Here is a 27,411-nt window from a genome sequence, read left to right as displayed (position 1 = left end):
ATTCCGAATTGCTCCCCCTCTGGGATTTGTAACACGGATCTGCATCCTGTATTTCAGATAAGGGTCTCGTCATGTGTTGCATAATTGTAATTACAAATGACTGCAGCAGCTGGTTATTGCTCCAGGGAAAGGAATGCTGCTTTTGTCACAAGTTACAAGACAGAAAGCATGCACACCTTTGTACTGAGGACAACCCCTGATTATCTCTAAACTAAAGACTGTGCTCCTTTCAGTGCATGCAAAAGTGTGTTTTAGAGAGGTGTTCAGGTGTAGTTTTGGAAAGGTGATTGAAATAGCACCATCCTACATGAGCTTATTAAGGGTGAAGAATCACAGAGCAGCTTTACAGTACTTTCTACCCAAAAGAGAAACAATCCTTTATGATTGTCGAACATCCGCTTGAAAAAACATACAATTGTTAGAGAAGCTGTACTGTACAGATTTAAGCCCGTACTCGAGCACAGAGACTCAAAAGCCTTGAGCTGATCCCAGTGGACTGAAGGTGTCAAGACCACCGGCTACTCCATTACAGGCTTCACAGTGGACTTGAGCAGCAGGAATGAAGGACTGTACTCAGGAGTGCTACAGCAGCGTCTGCTATAGGGACACTCACAGCCTTCTGGCTCCGATTCTAGAGCCCTAACCACTTCCAACTTTAGATATGAAACGTCCCTTTTCCAACACCATCTAACCCATCACAGTCAAAGAGCTGAAGATGATCACACCACCACACGCAGACTGCCTTTCATGTCCTACTCCCTTGACGTCAGGAGATTGTAGCCATGTGGTGACAAAAAACGTTTACAAAAACGTTTAGTATATACAAGGGCAACGACTAGGTTTTAGAACAATTAGCTTAAAACACTTAAAAAAAACAACTTAGCTTATAGCTTTATCAATCTGCAAAGAATAGCACGCAATCTGGTGTAAATAACATGATTAGACTATCATAATACATTCCTCAGGTAGTTGCAAATCATGCAAATGAAAGACCAGGGCCAGATTTAAAAAGGAATTTGTACAGAAATAAAAAATGCCTGCGCAAATTAAAAATAAATTCACAACTGCCCATGAAATATGTAAATATATTGCAGTAACTTGAAATGCTTTGCAAAATTAAATTGAGATTTTCTGTTCACCTTGGTGAAAACATTTAGAACTGATTTATTTAGTTACAAATTAAAAAAACAACCACCAACTATAATAAATCTGGCCCAACAGCAAAGAACCCAAAGAAAACATCCCAAATAAAATGGGATAATCAATCACTGTTCTCCCTTTGGAAGAATATCAAGTAGAAGCAGGATTAAATTGATAAAACATACATTCCAGGTCTTAACATGCAAAATATACAGCAAATACAATAATCTCTCCCAGTTTGGAAATCACAGAGATACCAGTCCAAACCACTAAGACACTGCACATACTGACAGGCTGAAAATTTCTTTACAATCAGGTCTTCCTGGATCAGTACTTTAAAACCATAACCCCAGAAAACTGTAGGCTTAGTTGACAGCTGATCTTGCCTGAATAAAAACAATTTCATCACAGCTTGGTACAGCAGGATTCAACTGCTTTAATTAACACATACAAACCTCCCAGAATTTCACATGTCATCAATCATCTACTGTACATACATCTTTCCATTTTCATTAGTTTATGTGCTTAGCGAATATGTGCAAGAAAGGGGAAAAAATTATGTGCATTTGGCTCTGTTTCAGTCACACATCTCCAGAAAAGATGGATTTAGTGCATCCTAGTCTGTATGTCTTTGGAAGATGGGAAGACATCAGAATAATTGGTGACATGTGTGGTAGCTTCGCTAACCATTACACCATCATCCCAGACAGACCAATCTCAAGGACAAGTTTGTGCTTGGCAATAAACCGTGATGCCTCATGGGAAAAAAAGGTGTTTTTTATATCCCATAGGGATGGCAATAACTCAAAATGCATGATCCTTCTAATACAGAAGCCGAGATTCTTTCATGTACCACGACAGACTTCAGTTCTGCAAGTGACAGGCTAACAAACTCGGAAATTTCCACCCATCTCAAGTACCCAAGAGACTGCACCCCCAGCTGCCTCTCGCTCCTTCACGCAAGATATCCGTTCCTGTGTGAAAGACGAGAGGCTTTAGTTCCAAATAAGTGCTCTACTTTGCAACAGCTCAAGAGCATAGAAACGGCTTTATCTCTGTGGGTATAATCATTCGGGTTTTCCAGTTTTAACAATCCATGCCTTCATCCATTGTAGTGTCTCCTGAAGAATAATTGGGTGGCTCCATTACCTCCAGGCACTACACTGCAGAAGAATACTTTATTCTGTTTCATATTCCTTTTTTAAAGGGTGGTCTGAAGATCTCCTTCTGCCACATTTAGAATATGCTGGAGCTGATGCCCACGCAGTAGATCTGCAGCAATGAAAAGTAAAACTGGTCACAGAAAAAGAAAAGGCAAGAACAAAGACAGATACAGGAGTGGAGAAAAAAAAAATCTTTCTGATTTCGTCTTCGGATCAGAACTGTTTAGGGCAAGGGTATGTTTGAATCTCACCAGATAAGATACAATTTATTAAACCAGAACCAAACTGGTAAGCTAGTCATGCACATTTTAAAAAGGTTGAGGCTATCATTTATCGTCAAATCATATCTCACATATAATTTCATTTTGTTCAAAGAGCAAAGCTGCAGATTCCAGGAAGCTATGCTGCAAAAACAGCTTGCATGGTGTTAAATTTTTATGACCAACATAAACACTTGGCAGCTTATGTCTTGTAATTAAGCTTACTTTCTTACTGAAACGGACATGTTCAATTAATTATCACACAAAATAATTTACGAATTAGTACATTAGTACATAATTAGTCAATAAACCTGAAAGGGCACCCTGCTGTACAGTGTAAAATGCTCTTAAATCTGAAGGGAGAAACTCAGCACTCTGAAATGTTGTTCAGTTTTCTTGAAAAACATATTTAAAGACGTTAAGAAAAAAATACCAAAATTGCTTAGGTTCTGGTTCTGTTTTTAGAAACCAGCAGGATTACTTGAAGTGGAGAAGATTTGGTCTTTATTGCAATGTTCCCAGAACGTTCACGCTACCATCATGGGATAGATGCGCTCCAGTGAACGGTTACCGCTGAGCTGTTGTTTGTGGAAGTATGACTGGTACACAGGCTATTCCCGCGAAAGATTCAGGGAAGTGCAAATCCCGTTCCCATTCGTCCGTCTCCGTGTTATACACTTGGACAATGCTTGTGACGTTATTTAGGTGCCAGTTGTAGCCCCCTACAATGTAGATCTTCTTGTCCAGTAAGCAGCACCCAGCTTCCGACTGCCCTGCACGCATGGGGCTCACCGTAGTCCACTGGTCAGCCTCCGGAACGTAGTATTCCACAGCCAAAACATCAAAACAGCGATCGACGTGGTCCATCCGGCCTCCGAGAGCGTACATGCGCCCGTTGGCGCTGACCATCGCGTGCAGCACTCTTGGTTCATTCATTGGGGACTTGAACTCCCACTGGTCCGATGCTGGGTCATAGCAATGGAGGGTCTTTTTGTCCTCGACCGAAACACCGTACCCCCCAGATATGTACAGCTTGCCTGCGCAGGACGACCCGGCGTGCCCCCATATCCTCCGTTTCAGCGAGTCGACGTAGGTCCACTCGTTCTTTTTGGGGCAGTAGCATTCCACGGAGGACAGGCTCCCCGATCGGTTCCTCCCCCCCGTGGCGTACAGCTGCCCCTGCAGCACGTTCAGCTGGAACTGGATCCTGCTCTCCTGCAGGGGCTGAATCCGCAGCCACTGGCTGAGGTGTGGGTCATAGCGGAAGCACACATCCACCGCACCCTCCCCACTGCGATACTGCAGGTGCTGGCCTCCAACCACGTAGACAAAGTTGTCCAGGACTGAAACGCAGGCGTGGCTGCAGCCCGTCTCCATTTCTGTCAGCTCTTTGAACTGGCGGGCACTAATATCTGGGAGGTAGTAGACCTTGCTGCTCACTGTCCTGTCGTTGTCCGTGTAGGGCGTGCCCCCGAATGTTATGAGTGACACCACATCTGACCTGATTATCGTCCGGGGCGACTGCATCTCGTGCTGCCGGAATGGTAGGATCTGGTAATTGAAGGCCTCCAGCAGGTACTGTCTGCACAGCACGTCCTCCACCATGATGTCCACCGTCTGGACACTGTCCACCAGCTCCGAGGACTTCATGAGGGGGAAGCGGATGTGGCACAGCACCTGGCTGGCCCCGGCGCGCCGGGACTCGTCGTGCTGCAGCCAGCGGATGGCGGCGTGGAAGAGGTTGATCTCGCTGCAGTTCCTCAGCTTGTTGCTCTGCAGGAAGAAAACGAGGCGCTCCAGGGGGATGTGCAGGAAGTCCTCCTCCTCCGCGATCTGCAGGAAGTGGCGGAAAGTGAAGGCGTCCACCGACTCCTTCAGAGAGGACAGGCTGAAGGTGGTGGCCATCTGCCCGATGTTCAAACACGTCTCCACGCTCATGGCAGATTTCAGAAATTCCTCGCACAGCTCCACCACGGGCACCATCTGAAGGAAGACCGCCGCCCCCAGCACGTCCTGGATGCAGTCGAGGTCCAGCGTGACCTCCGCACTGTAGGCAAAGTCGATGATGTGCTTCAGCCCTCTCGCCGAGACGCCTTTCAGCTCAATCGTATCCTGGGTGGCCTCCCGCATCCCACCCGTAAACATGGCCCTGCAGGGCAGGATCGAGAACACAAGCAATCAGCACTCACGCCGCAAAAGGCAAGAATCGTGGAGCTCTTAAGAAGTCATGGTCAAACCCCTAGGGACCCCATTCATCTTTCAGGTTATCTGCCCTACATTTTCACACTTCTTAAAATATGATTTCTCCATCCTTCACAAAACTTCGAATGAGAAGTACGCTTAAAATTGTACTTTAATACATTTCTTTGATTAAAGGAATCTACGCAGGAAGGCAATGAACCCGAAAAACAAGGCTGATTTTCCAGCAAAGTACAGCTCACTTGAGAGTCTCCTTTGGACACAAAAAGGTAAATTCCCCGAGCACTTTTTTGTTCTGCTGCATTGACACTTTCTTTAGTCTCCCTTTAATGTGCAAGACAATAGACCTGAACACAATGCACGTACACCACGCTCAATGATCCGAAATGACTTAGCTGTTAAATCCTTAACAATGGAAAGGTCTTTTATTGCAGCAGTGTAAAATGAGACAGACTAAGAACGCACTCTCGCTGGCAATCCACCTGCCAGCTCATTTTCACAAACCAGGTTTTATTTATTTCAGATTTTCCCCAATCTCACGGGCGCCCCCCGAGATTCTAACAAAGGACCCCTAAGATACAGGCACCTGAAGTAGTCGCTGCAGGAGGCGAGGACAGCCCTGTGGACCTGGAAGCGCTCCTCGTTGATGGCCAGCACCACATCCAGCAGCTGGCCCTGGGCGCGCAGGGCAGAGAGCCCCTGCAGGAGGGTGGCGCTGTGGCTGGGGGCTGAGAAGGTGCAGCGCAGGGTGCTGTTCTTGTTAGCCATGCTGCAAGAGACAAACCCCCCCACACACACATCCCTGCATCATCGTCATCGTCATTATCATCATCATTCTGGCACAGCAAATCCTTCCCTTCCCCGTACCATTTAATAATTCATCGTCTCCGCTGGCAGCGATGATGCCCTGTTAGTATTCCGCACACATGCTTTCTGTTCTTTAAGGCGTGCAAATCCACACGATTCAAAAGGTAAAACCGCCAAAGGGAGGAAGAGTCTGCACGTGTTCTGAAACACGTCAGTGTGGCTTAACTACATACCAGGAAGGGCAAGGCCAGTTTGACATCGCCCCGTTTGAAAAATGGAATTTAAAATGCTCCAGAGCTCCGCGGAGTCTCACTGGACTACCTGAGAAACTGGGCTGGCACGAGCGAAGGTCTGAAAAAGTCTAATTCTAAGTTCAAGAGCATCGGCCAGCTTTCAGTTAAATTCCAATTACGTTTAGACTGATACGGCACGTTGTGAGCAAAGGGTCCAGTGTAAACTTTCTTATCCTTGACAGGTTTAACAGCCTTTATCTAATTCCAGTGGGAAAACGTCAATGAGCAGAAACAAAGGACTGTTAAAAGTGAAAAGGTCGAGACAAAGGGGCATCACTGTGGCGTTGGAAATACGTGCTTTCTTGGAGAAATGTCCCACTGAAAGTGTTTCAGGAAAAAAAAAAACACTTTCTCAACATAAAAATACAGTAAACCCGGTTGGAGGACCAACAGGGAGGAAGGGGTCTGTGTTACTGCAGAAATGTAAATGTTAAATAACGAATGACGTTTTTAAACCCCAAAACACAATTATATAGGAAAATATACGTACCCTATATATGCATACTAGGTCTTTTGACTTTTTTAACAATTGCAATCAACACAACGATAATTGCTCCTGTGCTTTTTATCATAAATATACGCACCCTTCATTTCATGCGTCGTAAATATACCGTATAACAACCCGTCAAGGAACACAAATCTATCCTAACTGACCTGTCACTATACAGGGCGCCATGCTGTTGATTAATTTCAAACCGGTGTTTGTATTGTATTTGTTTTATTTGTGCAGCTAAGCGGGGAAAGGTCGTATTTCTGCCTTTTATAGATTCGCAATTCCTTGAGCAGATCTTGTCCGTTACATCCGAAGTCCGTTGAACCGGGGGTTTCCTGTACGCTGTAGGTACCCGGCCTGCAAGGACACCGTGTGTGTGGGGAGGGGAGATAAAATGAAGTTTCTGCGGTTTCATTCAAACCCGCTTCCGCCTCCCTCCTCCGTCCACGCGTTTTTCCAGGAACAGTGTGCTGTTTTGTTTCGATATTGGAAACAGTGAAGTTCAAAGGGTTCACACGTAAAAAAAAAAAAGGACACCGATTCGGCAGGGGGACAAGTATCGGCGTCTGAAAGCAACTTGACATCTGGGGTTTCACTTCTTAGTGAGCGACTTGTAAAACATGCACGGCGTACAGAAACTAGTTGTAATTAATTTTTTTTAATTAAAGATTACATCTGATCCTGGAGAAATCCGACAATACGTTATTTGGAAATTATCTGACTTTGGGTTGATTAAAATGCTTTTCTGATATAATTCGCTGCAGTGTTACTTAATGCATAGCAACCGTTAACAAGTACTTTATTGGCACACGGATGCTATAAACAAGCATCGGAATTGCAGGGCGTCCTGGCCTGTGACGCATCCTAATCGGGGGGAGGGGGATGCCACCACTAACAGAGATATTAATTTAAAAAAAACCACAACATTTACGTCAATGAAGAACGTGCACTCCGCTTCCCCGCAAAGGCCTAGCTAGAGGAGCAGTCCCCGGTGTTTCCTGCCACACTCACCGCGATGCCCTCCTGAAGCAAGCGGTTGCCAAACTTTCAGTTTTTTTGGCTCGTTTTTGCAAACCAACCCCCCTCCCCTCTCTAACTCTCTCTCTCTCTGGCGGACAGATATTTTGATAACTGTGAGTCGGCGGCTCTTGCCCCGCAGATAAAGAGCCGGGGTGCGGGCTCGTTCGCCGTCTGCTCCCCCCCTCCCCGCCCCGCCAGCCCGGCTCATCCTCACCTGCTCTGCGGGCTGTCCGGGACGAACTCCCCACCGCCCGACTCCGCCATCTTCACTCGCACACACACAGGCGGACACAGCCACCACACCGCTGACGCTCATCGCGAGTGCTGCTGGCGCTCTGCTTTCGGTGCAGTCACCTGGCTAACCCCACGCTAAGACACACATCTCCACCGTGAAACCTCCTGCTGTCACGTCGCGGACAGCCCGGTATAAAAACGGGGCGAGGCGAACACGTTGCGGTAGTGCCGGGGGGGGGGGGGCGCTTGCTATTTTTGAGCAGGGGGCTATATCCAAAAGCATCCAACTATGCGTTAGAGTTGTTTTCATGACCTTCTTCCGCGCATTAAAATAAGTATTAATAATGTAAATAATGTAATTCGTAATAATTTACGACACTGTGTGGACACCTGTGCATCCCCGTAATGCGTGATTATAATACAGCACATTGCCCGTTTTGTAAGGGAATATTATGTTACCACGTTTGAAAATAAGTAAACGTTTTAAAACGTGTTAAGAGGTGTATTGCTTTAGAAAGAGCATAAGGGTTTGGGGGAAACGGGCAGCGTTGAAATACTTTTTTTTTTTTTTAGAATCACGTTAAGGAAGTTAACAAAACCCCCGTGCTGTGCTGTGTAAAAAGTCGAGCGCATAGCAATTCGTCTTTTTTTTCAAACTTGTATTTCGTAAGATGCCTTACCAAAGCTGGTAAGGACAAATCAGGAAGGAAACCCACTTACTAACAGTGCCATTGAATAGGCAGCTCATCTAACAGCACTCAGACCATATGGTCACGATAGTGGGATATTGGTTTGGAGGGAACAGTGCCCCCTACTGGTCCACCCACAGTACTCGCAGCAGCAACCTGGTTTTCCTCAGGTCTCCCATCCCAGTACTGACCAGGCCCAGCCTTGCTGAGTTTCTGACATCTCACAAAACCAGGCTCTGGTCTTACTGGTGCCACTCGATCCTCAGCCTGACGTCCCACCAGACTGACTAAACTGTACAAACCAGATTTAAGAGAGGAAGAAAGGTTATCGTCTCTTACGAGGGGAAAAAAAATCTTGCTTGTCTTCCCATTAACGGTATGTTTATTTCTACAGTGTATTGGTCACCTTGCCTATAATGACTCTCTTACCACAAATCTCCTTTGACTTCCCACCTTGACCGGTGACGGGTAGCGATGAAACTGTATCTCTGCAGGCCCTGCTGGGCAAACAGGGGATAAAAAACCAAAGAACACAGTGTTTTACTTCACACTCTGCCAGAGCCAGCACCACCAATAGTATACAGGGACCTGGGCAGGGGCCTTCACTTGGGTTGAAAAGAGCAACGTCGCCTGTTCTTGCCAGAATCCCAGATTGGAATATATGTGAAAAATAGATCTAAGCTACACAGGTAATGTATATGACTGTCATAAATAGACTCTCGACTGTGGAAAACCGAATCTACCAGATAAATCAAGGGTATCATCTGTCACAGGCATCTAACATCTACCGCACACGGGGCCAAGTCTAAGCTTTCTCTTGAATTAAGCAGCCCTCTTCAGCTCAGGTGTAACTAGTGTGCAAAATCGGTTCTCTCTTCTCATTTCCCAGCTCATGCTTGTACAGAGGTTTGTCTTCCCCAGGCTAGATAATCAATCCAGGAAAATGCTTTTGCATTTCAGTGCAGGTAAAATGTTTGATTCCAAGGTTGATGCAGTTCAGTCTTAGGGCAGTTGTAAAATCCTGTCTGTTTTCTAACTGCTTTATCTAATACAGCATCACGGGGAGGACCCCAATCCATCACAGGACACACACACACACGACAGGGCCAGTTTTCCCAGAAGTCAGTTAACTAACCAGTATGTCTTTGGAGGGTGGGAGGAAGCTGGGGCACCCAGAGGGAACCTGGGCAAACGCAGGGAGAACATGCAAACTCCACACAGACAGCACCCAGGTCCAGAATTGAACCCAGGGCCCCGGCGCTGCGAGGCAGCAATGCTAACTCCTGCGTCACCGTGCCGCTCGCAGTCTGTGTAAATGAATTTATTCTAGTTACCGAAAGGATTATTGTAATGGCACTTTTCATATCAAACAGGAGCTGTACAGCTTTTCACTATAAAGTACCACCTGAATTAACATTTGTGCACTGAACTGTGCCCCCTTTGTGCCAGTGTACTGTATCTCATAATAAAAGGACTACAGTGTAGAAACCTGTGTCTCACCAGCTGTTTGATCCAGACATCCTTCGGGGTTCCAAGTTTCACCCAGTTATCTTTGCTCATCCGGCCCAGACCAGGTAAAACACTGCCCTGCAAAGCAACACACCTCAGTACACTGAGCAAACTGAAGCGGTTATCGGTCATGGGAAAATTCCCAACTCACGGTGGGGGAGCCCAGCAGATGGGTCCCTATATTCTCCTTCTTGCTGCCTCCATCTCTGTGGTCTTGTATTCATTATGATGTCGTCATGATGTCATACTGTCCAGATTGTCACAGCTGGAAAAAGGTCAGTTCGGCTGTTTTCCACATCAGTACAACTTTATTGGACACTGGGCAGAGAAGATGAGAAAATAAAAGAGCACAAAATGCAGCAAATGCAAAATGAGTCAGAAATGAACAAATAGGAAACATTTAAGATACTGTTCTGAAGACAGTGCATTGTTAGTAATAATGCCTGACCTTAGATTCATATGGCCTCAGACTCTATTGTACTTTGTTAAACTATTTTAATCTGCCATCTTCTTCTTTTTTTCCCTACTAATTATTGGCACATCCAGCATTTAGCCAGATTACTGGTCTTCCAAGGAACTGGTTAACTTTAAACAATTAAGCTCATCCACTGATTGGATGATTCGCACGATGAGCTCGTCAATACTGCATAAAACTCACATTTTCAAAATCTTCTCTTTTCTGTCTAGGCTTGCACCTTAGGTTTGGGTCTTCCTTCCCCTTTTCCGCAGATGTCTTTTGCCATTTGTGGGAGTCAGCAACTTCACAAGAATCGACATCTTTTTCCCCCCAAGTTTCATATCCATGGCTGATGAGCATTAGTTAGGAGACTCAGCTGGTTTTCACCTGCATTAATCCACTAACTTGTATGACACCGTCTGTGTACCCTGCACTGTGCCTTTCGAAATGCGGCAGTAGCATTATCATCATGCCAGTACTGAATGGGAAATCTCCCAAGAAAACCAGTACCAATACCAGCAGGTGGCGCTCTTTCCTCTGTTGACAGGGGACAAGTATGTTGACAGGGGACACAGTGCTGTAGGAGGTGATGTCCTTTTGATGCAACGTTAAACTGAGATCCTGACTTTGTTAGCATGGTGTTCACACCAGTGTCCTGGCTCAGTTCAAGTCTAGGCTTGCGATCTCTGGCCTTCTTGAAGTTCTCTCTCACTTTAACAATGGAGTGCTCATTCTCCACCTGATCTGTTGTGTAGTGGTGCTGCGTCTGGTGCCCCAGTTGCATACAACAGTTCAGAAGTGGGATATAAAGTGCTTTGGTATTCTCTGGGATGAAAGGCACTGTATGAAAGCAAGGGATCACTAGGGTGGCTGAGACCAGGGATGATTCTTGTTTTATTTCTTTACTCAGTTTCCTTGGGGCCTGTCGTAATAAATACAACACGTGCTGATCTCCTGTGACTCTTCTCAGCAATCTCACAATTTCACCAGCGATTATTTGTTCAGTGAAACCACAACATCAGCTGGTCAGAGATCAGAATGAAGAATAAAGCGTGTTAACAGTCTTCTGTTGTTCCTGACATTTGCATCCACCTTGTTTCGGTTTTCTGCTGCTCCATTCTACCACAGCTGCTGCCCTGTTGCGTTTGTGTTTCTGTCTATGTATCGGACCGCTGCCTGTTTTACGTAAACCCCCACACTGCATTTTCAAAACTGCTGAACCCTGTAATTATTCCACTTACGTGATTTGGTTTAGAATGTGTTGCATGTTTCTTGCTATAATCCCTGTAAATTGCCTTAGCTGTCTTTGAAATAATAATAAACATAATGAACCTCTGCCCTGTGTTGGACTGGTGTCCCATCCAGGGTGTACCCCGCCTTGTGTCCTTGCCCCCCCAAGCAACTATGGAGGCATAGTAGTCAGTATTGCTGCCTTGCAACGCTGGGGCCCTGGATTCAATTCTGAACTTGGGGTGCTGTCTGCATGGAGTTTGCATGTTCTCCCTGGTGTTGGTGTGGGTTTTCATCTGGTGCTCCAGTTTCCAGTTTCCCCCCACAATTCAAAGCAGAAAATTGGCCCTGAGAGTGTTTGAGTCTGTGTGTGCCCTTAAGACGGACGGGTGTCCTGTACAGGGTGTATCCTTCCTTGAAGTGGTTGTTTGCTGAGAGAGATTCCTGCTCCTCAGCAGCCCTGAATTGAAGAAGCAGTTAGAAAATGGATGGATGATGCCATGAACTTGCAACATCTTGTTTTGTAACACTAAGAAGGTTGTACACAACAAATTACAAAGCTGCAGTCCTCATAAATACCAGGACTGCAGGAATCTGACTTGGTGAAGTGCTGGGACCAATAAATGCATTTCAGCTCAAAGCACACGATTAGCCAAATGCACGTTCAATTTTCAAGCAAATGAATTTGTAATGACAGGAAATGGTCTGCTGGAGAGGTGATGAGGTAGGGAATAACATGCAGTCCATCTGTTCCTGTCTGGTGTAGATCTGTCTGAGTTAGACACCGATACCACTCCAGTGCATGTTGTGTGAAGTTCCCTTTTGATTTCAGCATGTCATTCTGAGAAATCGTGCACCCATACAAACATAAGCCAAAAGAGGAACCAGCACTGGCGTATGGACAAGGGTGACTTTATTTCCTTTTTTTGGCAAGAATATCAGGATATTGAGAAGGCAGTTTTGCTCATACCCGAGAGAGACAGTTGATGTGAATTCTGCAGTGCTTCGGGCTTGTGTGTCTGGTAAGTCATTTACTAAATTTCAGTTCTATATTTCTCTAGAGTTAGGGTGTCTGAGAACAAACATGTTGCTATGATCTATTTCAGAACATAAGAACACAGTAAAGGGACTTACTCACATAGATTTCCCTGCCAAAATCAGCTTATTTCTCATAAAACATATTGGTATTCTTTCTGTCTCTGTTTTCTCTTGATTGCAGTCCTGCATATGTAATGAAAAAAATTAAAAGGATGGAGGTTAGTGTTCAGTTTTTGTTTGCTCTGAAGTATGAGCTTCGTGACACATTGCTTGGTTTGCAGGTCTTACCAAAGTGAGCATGTTGCATTACTTTAAACTGATTTATGAAGATACGATGATATGTGAAGATAAACCCCAAAATGTTATTGATTATTATTGTTTCTTGATATTTTGACTTTAACCAGCTTGCTGAGGGACTGAGAGACACCTTACTGGCCATGTGGAATAGGGGGTCAGAGACCTGTCCCACATTAAACTAAGAGGCTGCTGTATTGGTGGCAGTTTTGGAGTTGGTGGAGTTATTAGCATGATGAATGTACATTGTGGTCCGGGGGTCCTGTATCTATACGATAGAACTGGTGACTGGAGAGATTTCTACCCGAAAGGTTTGTTATGAGCTGTAATCAGTGCCACTGACTGTAAACCTCACGATTGTTTCCAAAGATAGTACAAGACTGTTTCAGGTTATCATGGCACCCAACAACAAGACAGGAGAGAATCACAGGTTTTGGCATTCTGCCTTCTGGTTTGCATTAGAGACAACTTAATTAACTGACATGTATCTAGCAATTTCAAAGCAGAAATCAATTCAGAAAGCCTAGTTTAACACTTTTTTGCTAAAGGAATATGAAGGAAAGACCAGGTTGAACTGAAAGCCATTCAGGAGACTAACATTACAGATATTGAAAACTGAGATCCCCAAACTGAGAAGTCCTGACATCATGCATGACTGCTTTTAGGAAGAACTATCTGCCATGAACTGGAAAGGAACAAATGGCACAGCACCGACAGTTGGGTCAAAATCAAATTTATATTGTATGTAAATACAGAATACAGTATCAGATATGGAGATTTAACCATAAACACATTTTCACCTTTTGGATTCAATTTTGGACTTCCATGTCCAATAGTTTTAAATGTAACCATGTTCAACTTTCGGTGATCAAAGCAGTTATTTGTCTCCTAATTGTTGGCCATTGTTGACTGAACTGCCTGATCGGCCAGTCAGAGTTCTGGTTCAAGACATGGTGGTTATAGAGGAATAATACTATATATTCAGTACAGAGTGTACAGTATGTCTGCAAGGTAGAATAACATCAGCATGTGAATTTGAGTTTGACTGTTGATGAGAATTTTTGTCCTGTTTATTCCACATTTGCCGATGCTTTTAAAGGGACACTGTGAAACTTATGACGGAAAAACACACATTTCGTTTTTTTTTCTCCTATTAGATCATGGCTAAAAACATCACTTCAGGAAATGCCATAGGAAATAGCACAGGGATCTCTTCAGCTAATGCCCATCTGCCCCTGGTCCTGGGTCTCACACTCGGCCTGCTGCCACTGGTGCTGCTGGCTGTGATTGCGGCCGTGCTGTTTCTGTGGAGGAGGAGATCGGCAAACATTGCGCAGGCAGAAGCCACAAAAGATGCAAAGAGCAGTGGCCCAGAACCCGGCAGTCCCCGATACATAGCCTCCAAAGCAAGACCTCCTCCACCCCAGCACCAGGCAGTCTATGAGAATGTGAAGATCAGCAATTCAAACTGGGGGCAAAAAGGCCAGCAAGTATCTCTTCATGCAGCTGCAAGCAGTGGAGCAAATAGGTAAGAAAAACAGGAAATAAGAATAGAATCCATCTTATTTTATGCTACACTTTCTACAGAAGCGCACTGCTGCCACCAAATGCATTTCTTAACAACATCTTTCTCAAAGTGAAAGGAGACACTGGTATAAAGGTTGTCGTCTGACAAAAAGCATCTGTCTGTCTGGGTTCAGCCAGAGTCATAGAGTCTAAAAATGTTCAGCTTCCCTTTAAGATCCGAGACAGGTCTGGGAAAAAGAAAAGTGAACAGGCGATTAGTGCCTCCAAAGATGCAAAGCAGAATTTTTAAACCATTCGTGTTTGAAAAGAAAGTTTCCTTTTCATTGAAAGTGATTGGAAAGGCATCTGAGTCTTCACACATGACATTTTAATGCTATGTAGCCGTTACGTGTAGGACCGTCAGTACACAACTGACTTTTCAATTGCAAGGGAACACTGAAAAGTCAATACATTGCAATAGGGGAAATTCACAGTTACTTCAGAGTGATCTTGATCTGAGCACTTTGCTCAGAAACTAAGATTGTGCTTCGTTGAAAATTGCACAATGGGACATGCAAGACCGAGAGTTTGCAAAGGGGGATTCCTGGCTGTGGTTGGGCTGTCCTGGTCATCATGTGTACAGCTGTCATGAGCACCATGTGGAGCTGGCTTGGGGAGGGTGTCAAAGTGGTGTACTTGTACTCCTGCTGAGTCAGGGTCATGCTAACCAGCATCTCAATTGCTAGGCTGTGGAGGCAATCAGTAACTGTCATATTATTGCCACATTAACAGAGGAGAAGATGAGAAGGGTGTTACACTCAAATACAAAAAAATCTTTTACCATGTGGAACTAGCATGATGATAGTAGCAAAGAACACAGAAAACAGTCAGTGAACACAAAAAAACAGCACGTCAGTGTGCACAAATTTGTAATTAAAAAGCACAGAACTGAAGGTGTAACTACTGAGTCCTTCAAGATGTATTTACTAAACTACGAAGGCATTATTGTGTTAACAATGCACTAACAGGCACCACACAAACCCTGAATTTGCATTCCGTGTCCTTGTCCTTCTATCTGTTTTGTATTCCTTCCACTTGGACTATATAAACTGTAATATTTAAATCTAAATTAATAAAACACAAATGAAGTATTAAAAATGATAGCAGTACAAAATCAAAATCAGCTGTAGTCTCTGTACTTACTGATGAACGTGCTCACTTGTCAGTTCAATTTATACTGTCGCAGGTGGGTTTAGACCCCATGATTTAAGTCATGATGCACAATGATTTTAGGGTTCAGAGGTCCTGAATTCTCAGCTGAATATCCTTGCATGCAAAACTTGGCTAAGGCCAAAATAAGGGCAGAAACAGACATTTAAATAGCAGAACAGAGGACTACCAGAAACAAAGGGGAATAAAAAAATGAAAATGTTTTGGCCTTAGTTTTTTTCCCACTGAGTGAAAGTATATTTAAAGGGCAGTTTGCTGCCCAGCCATTTCATTCAAGCCTGTGACCTTGCTTCCCACAAGAAAGAGTGGATAAGATCCTCCAATCCCTTAACCAACAGCCTGGATAGACTGAATGGTCATTGTGTATGATGTGTTGCCTTACTTTCTCTGCTTTCACCATGATACTGTAAAGTATACATATTTTTTAAGCAGAGAAAAATGCATCTGCAGATTGAATGACATCTGTCTATTGGGTTTTGTGCAGATTACAGACCCAAAACAGCGAAGACCTCTACATGCAGTGTGACCAACAGGACGACGCCATCTACAGCAATGACCCCTCGCTGTACTTCAACTACTCCTCCCAGACGGCTGCCACTGACGATGAGCTCTACATCGTGCCGGACACCTGCTCGCAGTAGATCGGAAGTCATGCATTAAGGTCCAGGCTAGACTCATCATTCATGATTTCCCAAAGGGACCCGCACTTCTACTCCGAGAACAGAGACCGATTCGCAAAGAAAGAGCGAGGATTCACGTCTCCAACGTCGGAGATGGTGATGAAATTCAGCTGCTTTACTTGTGGTGATTTTGGTTTTGTACTTCTTCAGAGGCTCGAGGCTGCTTTGCGAATCGTCCCCAAACCGAGCTGTTGGTCTAGTAGCACACTGCAAGAGAGTCGTCAGAACAGCTTAGTTTATGGGTTTCAGCTGGTTAACACAGAGGCGTTAATTAGTACAAGGGCGTTGTTTAAAAAAAAACCTAACAAGAATGTCTTATGTTGAAGCTTGTTATATTCATTCAAAAGCCCCTACAGAACTGCATAATACAAATGATTTTTGGAACTCTGTAATTTTTCTGTTCTTTTTTTTACTAAAGAAGAAAAACGAAAATTGCAACAAAAAAAATCTAAAAAACACTACAAATTTTTACATTAACTTTATATCCTTCTGTAGCTTCTGGTATGCTTGGAATACTATGATTTGGGGTTTTTGTAATCAAAGGTATGACATTAAAAACAGCGCTGTTGTGCTGACGTACAATTCCAGCATTTATTTTCAACTTGATTCGTATAAAACATTTAGCAAAAATTATATTCCTTGCCAGCGAAAAGTAAAATCTGGAAGTCTGGGGGACCGCACACCGTGTTGAAATACTTCTCTTTCGGTTGTGTAAGATGGAGCGTTATACTGTGAACTTGCTGATAACATTATTTCAAGTTCTCTTTTTACTGCCGAGAAACGCCGAGAAACGGAAGACAGAGACACAGAGAAATAAGTTTCATTTTACATTTGTAAGCAATGACCTGTGGTGACAAATATTTATGCAAAGGACACTTTAACCGCATGCAAAACAGCCAAAAACATTATCAGCTGGAGATGGCGAGTCATTAAGCGCTGCGCCCCCACAGCTGTTGGGTTCAGAGACAGGGTCTCTAAACTGGACTCTTGCGGACTGCGCTAGTTCTACTCCCGTTCACCGGGTTCATCCAGCTTCCCGTCAGCTCTACGAGACATAATGCCCAAGTTAGAGTTAGACTGAGGTTTAAACATTTTTTTTCTCTATTTTTCCAGCGCTCCTATAGGTTCATCTTTAGGGTTTGTCAATATTTTTTTCTTACACACGCACAAAGATTTTTTTAACTTTTGTAATTCTCTTTTTCCAACTACTCTGTGAAGATCACCAGCACCGAGTTTTCGTAGTTCCGTGAATTTGATATTTTGTGAGTTCCCTTTGATATTCTATTTAAATTAAGTGCATGTATGATGTTTCAAATCTGTTCATCACTTGGACCATTTAGATATTTTTTCTGGCAGCTTGTCTTGATTTTTAGCAATAGCAGTTTAATTTTGTATGATAAAACTGGTGTTACATAAGTACGATCTTATACATTTACTTACTTTTGAGTGTAACAAAGTTTAAAAACACATGGTACAGCTGATGGTAAAAAAGATAACCTGCTTCTGTTCCCATGATCGATGTATTTGTGTTTTAATTGATACTTGAAGAATTATTTATTGTGTATATTAGTTAGAAGGAATATACATGTTTTAGTTTAAAAATGTCAAGTACCAAGATGTGAAAGTAGCATTTTTTAAAAAGCAATTTGAAATTCACTTATGGTCCCTGAACCTTCTTAAGCTAATCTCATTTTTATTTCTTTGAAAACTGAAAAGGTTCTTGAACTCTTTGTTAACATTTTAAAAACATGCTCTAAACTTTTAAAATAATTAGATCAAATTTAGAGTTTCTTTTTTCCCTCTTTGTAGTGACATCGGCCTGGGTAGAGTGGCTTGCTATATTCGTTCTGTATGTATATACCGAAATGCAGGAATCAGCTAAATTAAATTAGCTACATAAAACATAAAAGCTTAATTGTTCATTATAATTGTAATTAACTATTGCGGTCTATTGATTTTCAGCTCAATCAGCCATAAAAAGCCTATATACACTGAAACAAAGCTTTAGATTGGAATTATTAAAAAAACATATTTATTAGAGAGAAAAGACCATAGGTTTAGAATATTAAATTGGCAATATCTGGTTGGGCTTGTGTTAGTGTGAACAAAAGTTCTTCTTTCAAAGTGCATGCTAGGTATTTCAAGCTTTCCTCTTAAGAGTTAACTTTCTTAGAGAAAATGTAACAGACACGCCAAGATCCAACCATCCTGACAAGCTGTAGACTGGCTTCTTATTCATGTCACCTTATTCTCGGTTGTAGCAACTTATTATTTTTTTGACGGCTATTTTTAAATGCAATTGTGTAATGACACTTGTGTTGTACTTAAACGTTCAAATAAATGCTAACGATCAACACGTGTGTATTTCTAAATGTTCCATTTTGACAGTAAATCATGGAAGAGGTGCTTCAAGCAAGGTGTACTGTATGTCTATACCTGAAACGCTGTCTCCATCAAACATCTGCATGGCGAATGCAAATAAAATTATATTCCATATTTTAGCAATCAACGCATTTTCAACCTGTTGTCTGATCTCAGTATCACACGTTTTAATACTCTACATTGCCAGAGGAGGACGATTAACCATAATTCCCTTGACTGGTCCGGCTTATTATATATATTGGTCTCAGCCAAAACAAAACGGCTTATTCTGTTGTAATTGAGCCAAAGAAGTGGCTGAGCAAACCGGGGCCCAGAATGGCCCTGCCCCTCTCGGAGAGTAAAACAGGTGTCTTAGCAGGTGCCCCAGCGCAGGCTGACGTGGGGAGAGCACCTGTGCAGGTAGGAAGGGACGGTGGGTCTTGTGTCACATGACGGCACCAGCAGACCCCGAGGAGGAGCGAGCTCAGAGCCGCTGGCTGCTGCAGCTGCAGGGACAGGAGGAAGTGAAAGTGAAGTGCTCTGCACCTTCTTCTGATCCGCACATGCCACCCAGCCTTCCAGGAAGTGTGGTCGCCCAGCCCGCTGTCCGCACCTTCTGAGCAACACGAAGTGCCAAATGTATTCTGCACTGGAAGCTCGTCGTACCCACATTCTGTCTATTAGGAAAAGGACCAGGAACCTGCAAAAGAGTGGCCCTGCTGCACAAGGTCCCCTAAGAAGATTCCTGCAGCACCCTCAATATCAACAGGTCTGGCGCAGCAGGTGGGGTGCTCAATGGTGGCCTCAGCATCCACAGAGCTCTGAAAGCACGCCGGCTGAGTTTCAGATAGCCCCCGTCTCCTCGGCAGAGGGCACAAGTCGCGACTTTGTCCGAGTGCATTTCAATCGCGAACTAGATGCTGGATGGTCTGATTTAGCCAAAGGGATGTGGGAGTATGGAGCAAGCAATCTAGTCATGTTCTTGAAATCAATACCCTGGCTCCTTTCTGGAAACAGCCGGATGTGAGCCTGGGATCAATTAGCTACTAACTACCGAATGGCCTAGACGAGCCTCCTCTCGTTTATGACTGTTCTTATGTTGTGGCAGTGCTAGCAGGTTGCTCCGTCTTCAGGAAGCCACAGTCTGGTTTCAGACACTTGCAATCGTTCAGAAGATCAGATAAAAGAAATCTCCGGGACTTCCCCAATTCACTTCGACGCAGTGACAAAGGTAATTTGAACGTCGATGGAAGGAGATGGCGCCTGTTTGTCTCCGTGCCTTACCCTACATGTCCACAAGATGGCAGGATTGTGACAACAATGAACAAACCGCGCAGTCTGAATGTTTGAAGCCCTCGGCAGTGGATTTACAGTTTACCGTTAACATGTGATGCCGACATAAGTACAGAAGACCAAACGAAAGGAGAACACTCGGCGATTTAGCTGTTAGTAGCTAATTGATCCAGGGATCGCTTCAGCTGTTTCTTGACTGAAGCCAGTTTAATGGCTTCAACAACATGGCTGGGTAGCTTGTTCCTCACCCCCATAACCCTTTCAGTACAGAGGTGTCTCCTGTTCTCAGTTAGAAATGCACTTCAACGTAGCTTCCACTTTTATTCTTAACATGGATTTGCATTTAAAACCGAGGACAGGCTACTTCTGTTGAAAGAATTGCTCACATCCAAAGGCCAGAGTGTGATGTATTCACAATTCAAATACAGCATGGAATTAATGTAGTTGATTTCAGTTTGCAAATGCCAAGATTGTTTATTTGTTTTTAAAAAAAAAACTGTTTCTCTCACAGGTGCCTTGATCACCACTCCACACACAGCACACATGAGGAATTTCTCTGTAGGAATGCTATTGATTTACAGCTAAATTACAGTGCAATTCACGTCTTTATTGTTGAAAGTACAGGAGTTAATAAAACAGATACTGCCATCAAACAAGGATTATTTTTTCAGACATCACAGATTTCATGGAAAAAAAGCAAAGCCAGCAACACAGATGAAATTAGTAAGGAATGACGCGGAGACATTCTTTAAAGGAATATATAATTGTTTTTTTAAACAGCAACACTGAAGCACAAAAACATGTAGAAGGTTTGGAAATGCGATTCCCGTTATTTTCATCTCCCTGTGTGTTGACTCAACTTTTGGATTAAACATATCCTTAGAAACGAATCTTATTTTTATTTTGTGTGTTGTTTCTGTGAGGATTCTAATGCAGGACTGTGTGTAGCCAGGAAAGAGGTCTTGAAAAAAGGAAAAATCTCTGCTTCTTCAGAACAGCTCTCTTCACTCAGAAGGAATGGACGAGTTTCTGGCCCAGGACTGATTTTCAAATACCCTGGTTTCTGGGTGGACTCATTTTCCAACTACTATATCCAGTTCAGCGTCCAGGGGGAGCCAGAGCCGACCAGAACAAATGGAGGAAACCCAAGCAATCAGGGGTTTGTACAGAACATGCAGACTCCACACAGATAGCACCTCAGGGCCTCCGAGCTGCAGGGCAGCAGTGCTGACCACCGTGCCTGTAGTTAATTGATCCTAGGATCTCATCCAGACATTTCTCTAAAGATACTGAACCAGGGTAATTTAGAAGTGAAGCTGTGCTATTAGAAACTCAATGGCAAGCCTCACACCTGCTGTTCCTTAAGCAAGTACACAGACGGCACTACTGGTTACTGGTCTGTGCGGCCTAGATACCACACGCTGCCCCAGCTCATCCCACAAATGTTCAGTGGGCCTGAAGGCAGGTGAGTGGGGCATTGACAGCACAACCACCACAGTCTCGTCTCGAAGGAACCCGTGACAAACGTCTTTTGATATTCAGCGCACTTTGTCCAAGGGAAAATCGGGCAAAATCAGGGATCTTGCTGTAAGACTTTGAGAGCAGGGCTGGGCTCGGGGAGGTTTGCCATTAAGAACTGATAATATGAAAAAGGCCATGCTTATGGGCATCTGAGGACGGTCATTTTCTGTGAGGTGATAAAATTAATAGTAACGATATGAAACATGATGGGAAGGTGCTCTTGATATATAGGAGCTGTTCAGGTCTCAGAAGATCTGGATCAACATGTTTGCAGACTTGGGAAGGAGCTTTTTTTCAGATTCTGGGAAGGAATGTTTAGTCTCCGCCTGGGAGACAGAAGAATTCAAGTTAATGATACAGTATCAGGGTGTTTGTCGTGTTTCCCTCAGACCTGGTTGTTGTTTTATTCCAACTTATACCATTTATACCAACTAGTGTACTGATCTACAGATAAGCTCTGCTGATATGGGACATTAACACTGTCCCTGTCCTCAGGGCTCAGAGCACTAAGCATGTTACAGGAGAGACATCACTCCCTCCAATCCTAGATCGCACAGAATTCTACCCCATCTTTAACAATCATTAAAAAACAAAAACACTAAAACGTTATAAAACCAAAAAGAAATCAAGAATCAATAACACTAACGTTTTTAATATGTAATATGTCCAGTTGAAGACCAGTATATATGAAGACAGAGTCAAGTTAAGAATAGCTGAAGAATCTGAGTCAGATGAAGAATTTGCAGGGAATATGTGTACATGTTCACAAATCTTTACAGGGTTGCTGGTGTTTTTCTTTACCCCAAGGGAAACCAATTGGTTCTTCTCTGCAAACGGGACGCACTCGTTAATTTCAGCTCGACAGCAGTATAAATATTGAAGCGTTGCGCACTAACCTGTGCCAGCGTCTTAGTGCTACACTTACACTCATGCATTCCAGCGCCGCCTCGTCGCCTCTTTCGCCACAACAGCAACGCGTACGGAACGTGCCTCTCCGGCGTGACTCATACTCCCAACGATTCCGGTAAAACAAACACAGCCTCAGCTGCCTTCTCTCCGGCTCGCCAGTGTCAGAAGATGAGTGTTCGCAGCCGGGCAAACGGAATCCAAATAAACTGATTTATATGCATTTGTTCTGTAGCACGATGAGATTTCACACGACCTTTTCTCGAAATACTGCGAGTGACGAATTACAGAATTAGAAAAAAAAAGAAAACCACACAAGAGTGTCGTAAATAGAGCACCACGCTGTAAGGTAGATTAAGATGGTGCGTTCAATTCATGCTCTTCTTAAATATTTCCACAACGTCAAGAAGCTGTTGTTGCGTACGTGGCAGACCCTACAGCTGTTTTTTGGCCGGACAGCTTTGATCCACTCCGCCCAGACCGGCGTCCGGTCTTCTGAGTCAAAGGTCAGCCTCTGGAAATGAGATTTGACCAGCCCGGGGAGCCCAGTGTGAGTGACATTTGTCCTTTAAAGTTTATGAATCTGTTACACTTTTCCTACCTGCAGCTCAAAAGGTACCAAGAGATGGAACCTTGTATGTGAATTGATGCACATGATCTGAACAGCCTGTCCATTTCCAAGCATTGAATGCACACGCGTGGCAGTGAACGTATGAGTGTAATGAATGATTTTTGTCTTTCTAAATGATGTATCATAGATCTGATGCCACTCTTTAGGGCCCGAGAGGTATTGGAAATCTGGGAAAATTGGCCCTGGTGTGTCTGTGTCTATGCGTGCCCTGTGATGGACTGGCATCCCATCCTGGGTGTGTCCAGTGGGAATTTTGCCGGTTCAGATCCCATGTGATACACTGCTGTTGTACTCTTGAGAAGGTGCTTCACCCTGAACTGCTCCAGTAAAATGCCAAGCTGTATAAATGAGTGCGAATGTACGGTAAGTGGCTGTTTCAGTCAAATTAGTCATAATGAATGAGTAATAATGAAAGCCTGTTTCTCACATAAAGTCACAAGCTTGGAAAGGCAGACTAAAAAGTGAAAGATATTTGTTTGATGTCAATGTTGATGTAAAGTATAAATCACACGCCTGTCTTCACTCCCAATATATGTCTGATACCACAGTGTTTGGCAGTGATCATTATGTACTGTATGTACTGTACTTTTTTGCCCCACATTTCAAAAACAACAGCAGGATGTTTTCTTTTTTTAAAAAAAAACATGTATTTCCAAACAAGGCACGCCTTTAGAAAATCCAAACTATGTTTAATTAACAAAACAGGCATAGATAACAACATAAAAAATGATAAATAGAGTTTAGGCTATAAATATAAAATAAATTACAATAAATTATCCACTTTACAAACATGTTAGCCAATTAGCCACTTGACAGTTATTGCACATAAATACAAGCAAACTACCCATCTGTTATTGAAATCCATGCTTTCAGAAATACACAGGGGATTCATATTCCGTTTATTAAAATAAATATATCCACAAATAGGAGGATAACCTGTTTTGCAGATCTTTTGCCTTAAGATAGAAACATCTGGTGGCTGTCTTATTTTATATAACACTTGGAGTCAGATGCTTTCCATTTTCAAGTGTGCCCTGATGTCATCAGCATGAAGCCCTTATCACTGGGAATAAAACTGCCAGCATGCTAGAGCGTTCAATACATGTGTTTAAAATCCCATTCCAGAAAGTATTTCACCACTAACCAAGATTTGCGTCGGACTGAAGCATACGAGTGACCCTTTGGGGAGTATTTTCAATACAGCCTCTGAATTTTAGACTGTCTGTGACTGTACAGGTTTACTCTTCAAAAGACATACTGTCTTATATCACTTTCTATAAGGTTTTCTTCTGTATAGCCCTTTCCAGTGTTTTTTTATGTTGTCTTCATTTATGCACGGTTTAAAAATGATTCGAACTACACTCGACCAGTAAATAATACAATACCTCTGAATTACAGTAATTACTGAATTACAGTAACAGAACAAGCAGTGCTTATGTTGTTCTACTGACTTTCCTGAAACCTCTGTTCTGACCTGTCCTGGAATTTGGAATCAGATTTAACAAAGTGGATACAAAAAACACTGAAAAAAAAACACTGTTCGGTATTTACACGGAATGGTAATGTCTGCTTTCTATATCCCTCAAAACACACTCACCTCTTCCAAAAATAAAGAGAAAAAACACAGAATGCATTGAAATGATAAACGTACACTCTGCCCTTGTCTTCCATATAGCATACCGTCCAGATACATAATGTCCAGCTCAGGCACAGTGGCACTTAGTGACGACCATATCGTTGAAGATCTTTAAAGTCAGTTTCCCCTCGCTGTCGTAGTGCATCAGGATCATAGAGTCATAAGCAGAGGGAACACAGCAGGGAGACGGCACAGCCCCTTTGGAAGCGTGGTGCATCCGGGATTTGATCTGCGTGTGCATGCTGGCGGGTTTGTAGTTGTGAGGGCAGGAGCCGTCGCAGAAGTACATGGTGTAGGTCTCGGGGGCCAGCACCCAGTCCGCCCAGCCGATCTCCTTGAAGGAGACGGTCAGCGACTTTCTGCAGCACCGGCTCTCCTCCTGCCCGCAGCCCTGCTCGGGGCTGGAGCGCCTGTGTCTCTGCCCCCTCCCGCCCCCCTCGCCCGGCCCAATTTCCGCCTTGAGGACGATGTGAGGGGCGGGCGGTGGTGGCCGCGGGCCCCGTGCGATGGTTTCCACCTCCAGCTCCAGCGTCTCCTGGGAGCTGGCCCTCCACCGGTCCACGGGGCCTCTGAGGTCAACCCCGCCGTGTCGCGAGTCCAGGACCGTGGAGGCGACGAGGGCCCAGTCCCCTGAGCGGTTCTGGGGAGGCTGGTAGACGCGCACCCGTATCGGGCCGGCCAGGCCTGGCTCTCGGGGGGCGGGGCTGCGCAGCAGGTGCTGATAGAGCTTGAGCTCGGCCCGGACGAGGCCCAGCTCCTCCGTCATCAGGCCGGTCCTGTTGAACAGCGCGCGGAATCTCTGAGTGCTGAGTCCCGAGGCGTTGCTGCTGGTCTCCACCGGCGTGCGCAGGAGCTGTACTGGGTTGAGCCACAGAGGAGAAAGAAAGTCCGTTAACTGGTGTCAGTGCACGGTCTCCCCGAGCGGCAATAAGGTCCAGTGGGTTTTCCAGGGAGCTTCTCGATTTAAACCTCACTCTTTCTGGAAGTTCGCTTGTGAAGGAACACCAGCTGCATTTGAGCCGATTTTGATATAACACTTTTAAAAAAAACTATTAAATAAACTTCATTTATTTGCTTTTTGACACAATGTTAGGTTTTCTCTATTTATGTGGAAACTGTCCTTATAACTGAACATTGTCTGTTTTGTAGAGTGGCTTATTATGGTATGAGCCTATTCTGAAAATTTAACATGATGTAAATCATGTTACATACATTTTAGTACATATATATATATTCTTTTGACAGTTTGACATTGTGATGAGGCTCTCCAAAATTTAAAGACCACGCAGATTCAGGCCTGGTTACTTTGAACTCTTGTTCCCATTAAGGATCTTAATCAAAGCACAATAACATGAAAACGCTGCAGAGTGCATAATGCCTGTAAACAGGATGGTAGTGCTTTCTCAATTATTCTGTAGACTTATTTGAATTATTGGTTAGAATCGGTTCAGAGGCCTGAAAAAAAAGAAACCTGAATTTTAAAGTTGTAATAAATGACAAAAACATCTGATAGCACACAAAGATCAGCTTCATCCATCCATCCATTTTCTGACCTAATTATCCTGTCCTGGAAAAGCAATGGGCTTATATACAGTATATATGGCAGGGTACACTCTGGACAGGACGCCCGTCCATCACAGGGCAGACAGGCACAAGAACACACTCACACCAGGGCCAGTTTTATCACAAGCCAGTTAACCCACCAGCATGTCTTTGGACTGCGGGAGGAACCTGGAGCATCTGGAGGAGGCACAGGGAGAACATGCAAACTCCCCACAGACAGCACCCCATGCCTGGAATTGAATTTTTTAATGACCCGTTTTAATTTTTCTCCACTGACGTTGCGATCCAATGTTGCTTACACCCCGGCCGTTTCTGCGAACCCGCTCCCCACTCACCTCGCTCTGGGAGCAGGACGGCGGGCGGCGGGTCTCTCCAGAGCCGCTCGCGCTGCTCCTCGTAGAGGCTGCGCATCCGCCTCAGCTCCCTCTCACTCGCCTTCTGCCTGGGCACTGGGGGGCTGCTCATTCCCAGAGCGTCCAGGATCCCCCTCTTCAGCGCCTCCAGCTGCGGGACCTCCTGCGCCTCGGTGGGCGATGGGCGGCACTGTCCCCTCCCCAGAAACAAGAGCCCCAGACAGGAGACCAAGTACCCCAGGCGTCCTGCTCTCTGTGGTGAGCGCATGACAAGTGTCTCCAGCGGCAGCCGAGAGTTCAGTGGAAACCCTATGAATGAAATTCCACAGGCCTGCCTTCGTTTATATGGAGCTAAAGTCCAGCGCGGCCTGACCACGCCTCCTAGTTCCTCGTTTGTTCTCCGAAATGCATCTTTTCCATTAAGGGGGGGGGGGGGGAGGAGAGGGCTTGTATCTGGGGTTTGCTAAGTGAATACCTGCTGCCCAAATACTGCTACCAGTAGCATATATCTCTTTGAACTTCATAAATGAACTGTATAGGTGCAGTAATGAATGTTTAGGTGCAGTAATATACTTAAAACACCTAACGGCTTGCAAAGTTTATAAACCATGTTGTTACTTTTGTGTGCGTTCATAGACTATTTTATGTATATAATTATACTACCAGACTCCTTCAGTTATATCATAAGCAATGTGGTTAAGGATTTATTCATATAGTGACAGAAAATTAGATATATATCTAATATATATGTGGTTCTATATAGATATAGATATTGTAAAACCCTTCTCTGCCAGCATATCAACTTGCAGTACTATAAAGTGTTTGATTACCCATCATTTTCTTTCTTAGTAATCCTTTAGCATTTTTACGTGGAGCACATTTCACTGCGATGCAATGTGCTACAG

The 27,411-nt window shown here is 44.1% G+C and overlaps 3 protein-coding genes across 4 annotated transcripts; 1 reads left to right on the top strand and 2 right to left on the bottom strand.

Moving 5' to 3' along the window:
- Positions 1 to 1,140: 1,140 nt before the first annotated feature.
- On the bottom strand, positions 1,141 to 7,718 carry klhl26 (kelch-like family member 26). Its single transcript, XM_088907353.1, has 3 exons — positions 7,590 to 7,718; positions 5,349 to 5,531; positions 1,141 to 4,712 (listed from the first exon to the last, which is right to left on the bottom strand). Exons 1-3 carry the CDS (start codon positions 7,637 to 7,639, stop codon positions 3,131 to 3,133), a joined length of 1,815 nt encoding a protein of 604 aa, XP_088763479.1. The 5' UTR covers positions 7,640 to 7,718; the 3' UTR covers positions 1,141 to 3,130.
- Positions 7,719 to 12,458: 4,740 nt separating this feature from the next.
- LOC148813990 (uncharacterized) lies at positions 12,459 to 18,597 on the top strand. 2 transcript variants are annotated; one of them, XM_088907890.1, is made up of 3 exons: positions 12,459 to 12,516; positions 13,984 to 14,354; positions 16,047 to 18,597. In XM_088907890.1, exons 2-3 carry the CDS (start codon positions 13,987 to 13,989, stop codon positions 16,201 to 16,203), a joined length of 525 nt encoding a protein of 174 aa, XP_088764016.1. In that variant the 5' UTR covers positions 12,459 to 12,516; positions 13,984 to 13,986; the 3' UTR covers positions 16,204 to 18,597. The 2 variants fall into 2 exon arrangements, with proteins under 2 accessions (XP_088764016.1, XP_088764017.1); XM_088907891.1 differs by lacking the exon at positions 12,459 to 12,516 and having other exon boundaries at positions 13,927 to 14,354.
- Positions 18,598 to 24,657: 6,060 nt separating this feature from the next.
- On the bottom strand, positions 24,658 to 26,774 carry gdf15 (Growth differentiation factor-15). Its single transcript, XM_088907484.1, has 2 exons — positions 26,489 to 26,774; positions 24,658 to 25,448 (listed from the first exon to the last, which is right to left on the bottom strand). The coding sequence occupies exons 1-2, from the start codon at positions 26,772 to 26,774 to the stop codon at positions 24,658 to 24,660; spliced, it is 1,077 nt and encodes a 358-aa protein (XP_088763610.1).
- Between the last annotated feature and the right edge of the window lie 637 nt (positions 26,775 to 27,411).

The sequence above is a fragment of the Atractosteus spatula genome, chromosome 28 (assembly GCF_055471065.1).
Source record: "Atractosteus spatula isolate fAtrSpa1 chromosome 28, fAtrSpa1.hap1, whole genome shotgun sequence".
NCBI classification, from domain to species: domain Eukaryota; kingdom Metazoa; phylum Chordata; class Actinopteri; order Semionotiformes; family Lepisosteidae; genus Atractosteus; species Atractosteus spatula.
This window is presented reverse-complemented; position numbering and strand designations above follow the sequence as displayed.

Excerpts from the sequence above, each read along its gene's own strand:
- LOC148813990 (XM_088907890.1), top strand. The coding sequence starts at position 13,987 with ATGGCTAAAAACATCACTTCAGGAAATGCCATAGGAAATAGCACAGGG. Across the intron at positions 14,355-16,046 it reads GCAAGCAGTGGAGCAAATAG|ATTACAGACCCAAAACAGCG; the intron begins GTAAGAAAAACA and ends GGTTTTGTGCAG.
- gdf15 (XM_088907484.1), bottom strand. The coding sequence starts at position 26,774 with ATGCGCTCACCACAGAGAGCAGGACGCCTGGGGTACTTGGTCTCCTGT. Across the intron at positions 25,449-26,488 it reads CGTCCTGCTCCCAGAGCGAG|TACAGCTCCTGCGCACGCCG; the intron begins GTGAGTGGGGAG and ends GGCTCAACCCAG.
- klhl26 (XM_088907353.1), bottom strand. The coding sequence starts at position 7,639 with ATGGCGGAGTCGGGCGGTGGGGAGTTCGTCCCGGACAGCCCGCAGAGC. Across the intron at positions 5,532-7,589 it reads CCGGACAGCCCGCAGAGCAG|CATGGCTAACAAGAACAGCA; the intron begins GTGAGGATGAGC and ends TGTCTCTTGCAG. Across the intron at positions 4,713-5,348 it reads TCCTGCAGCGACTACTTCAG|GGCCATGTTTACGGGTGGGA; the intron begins GTGCCTGTATCT and ends CCTGCCCTGCAG.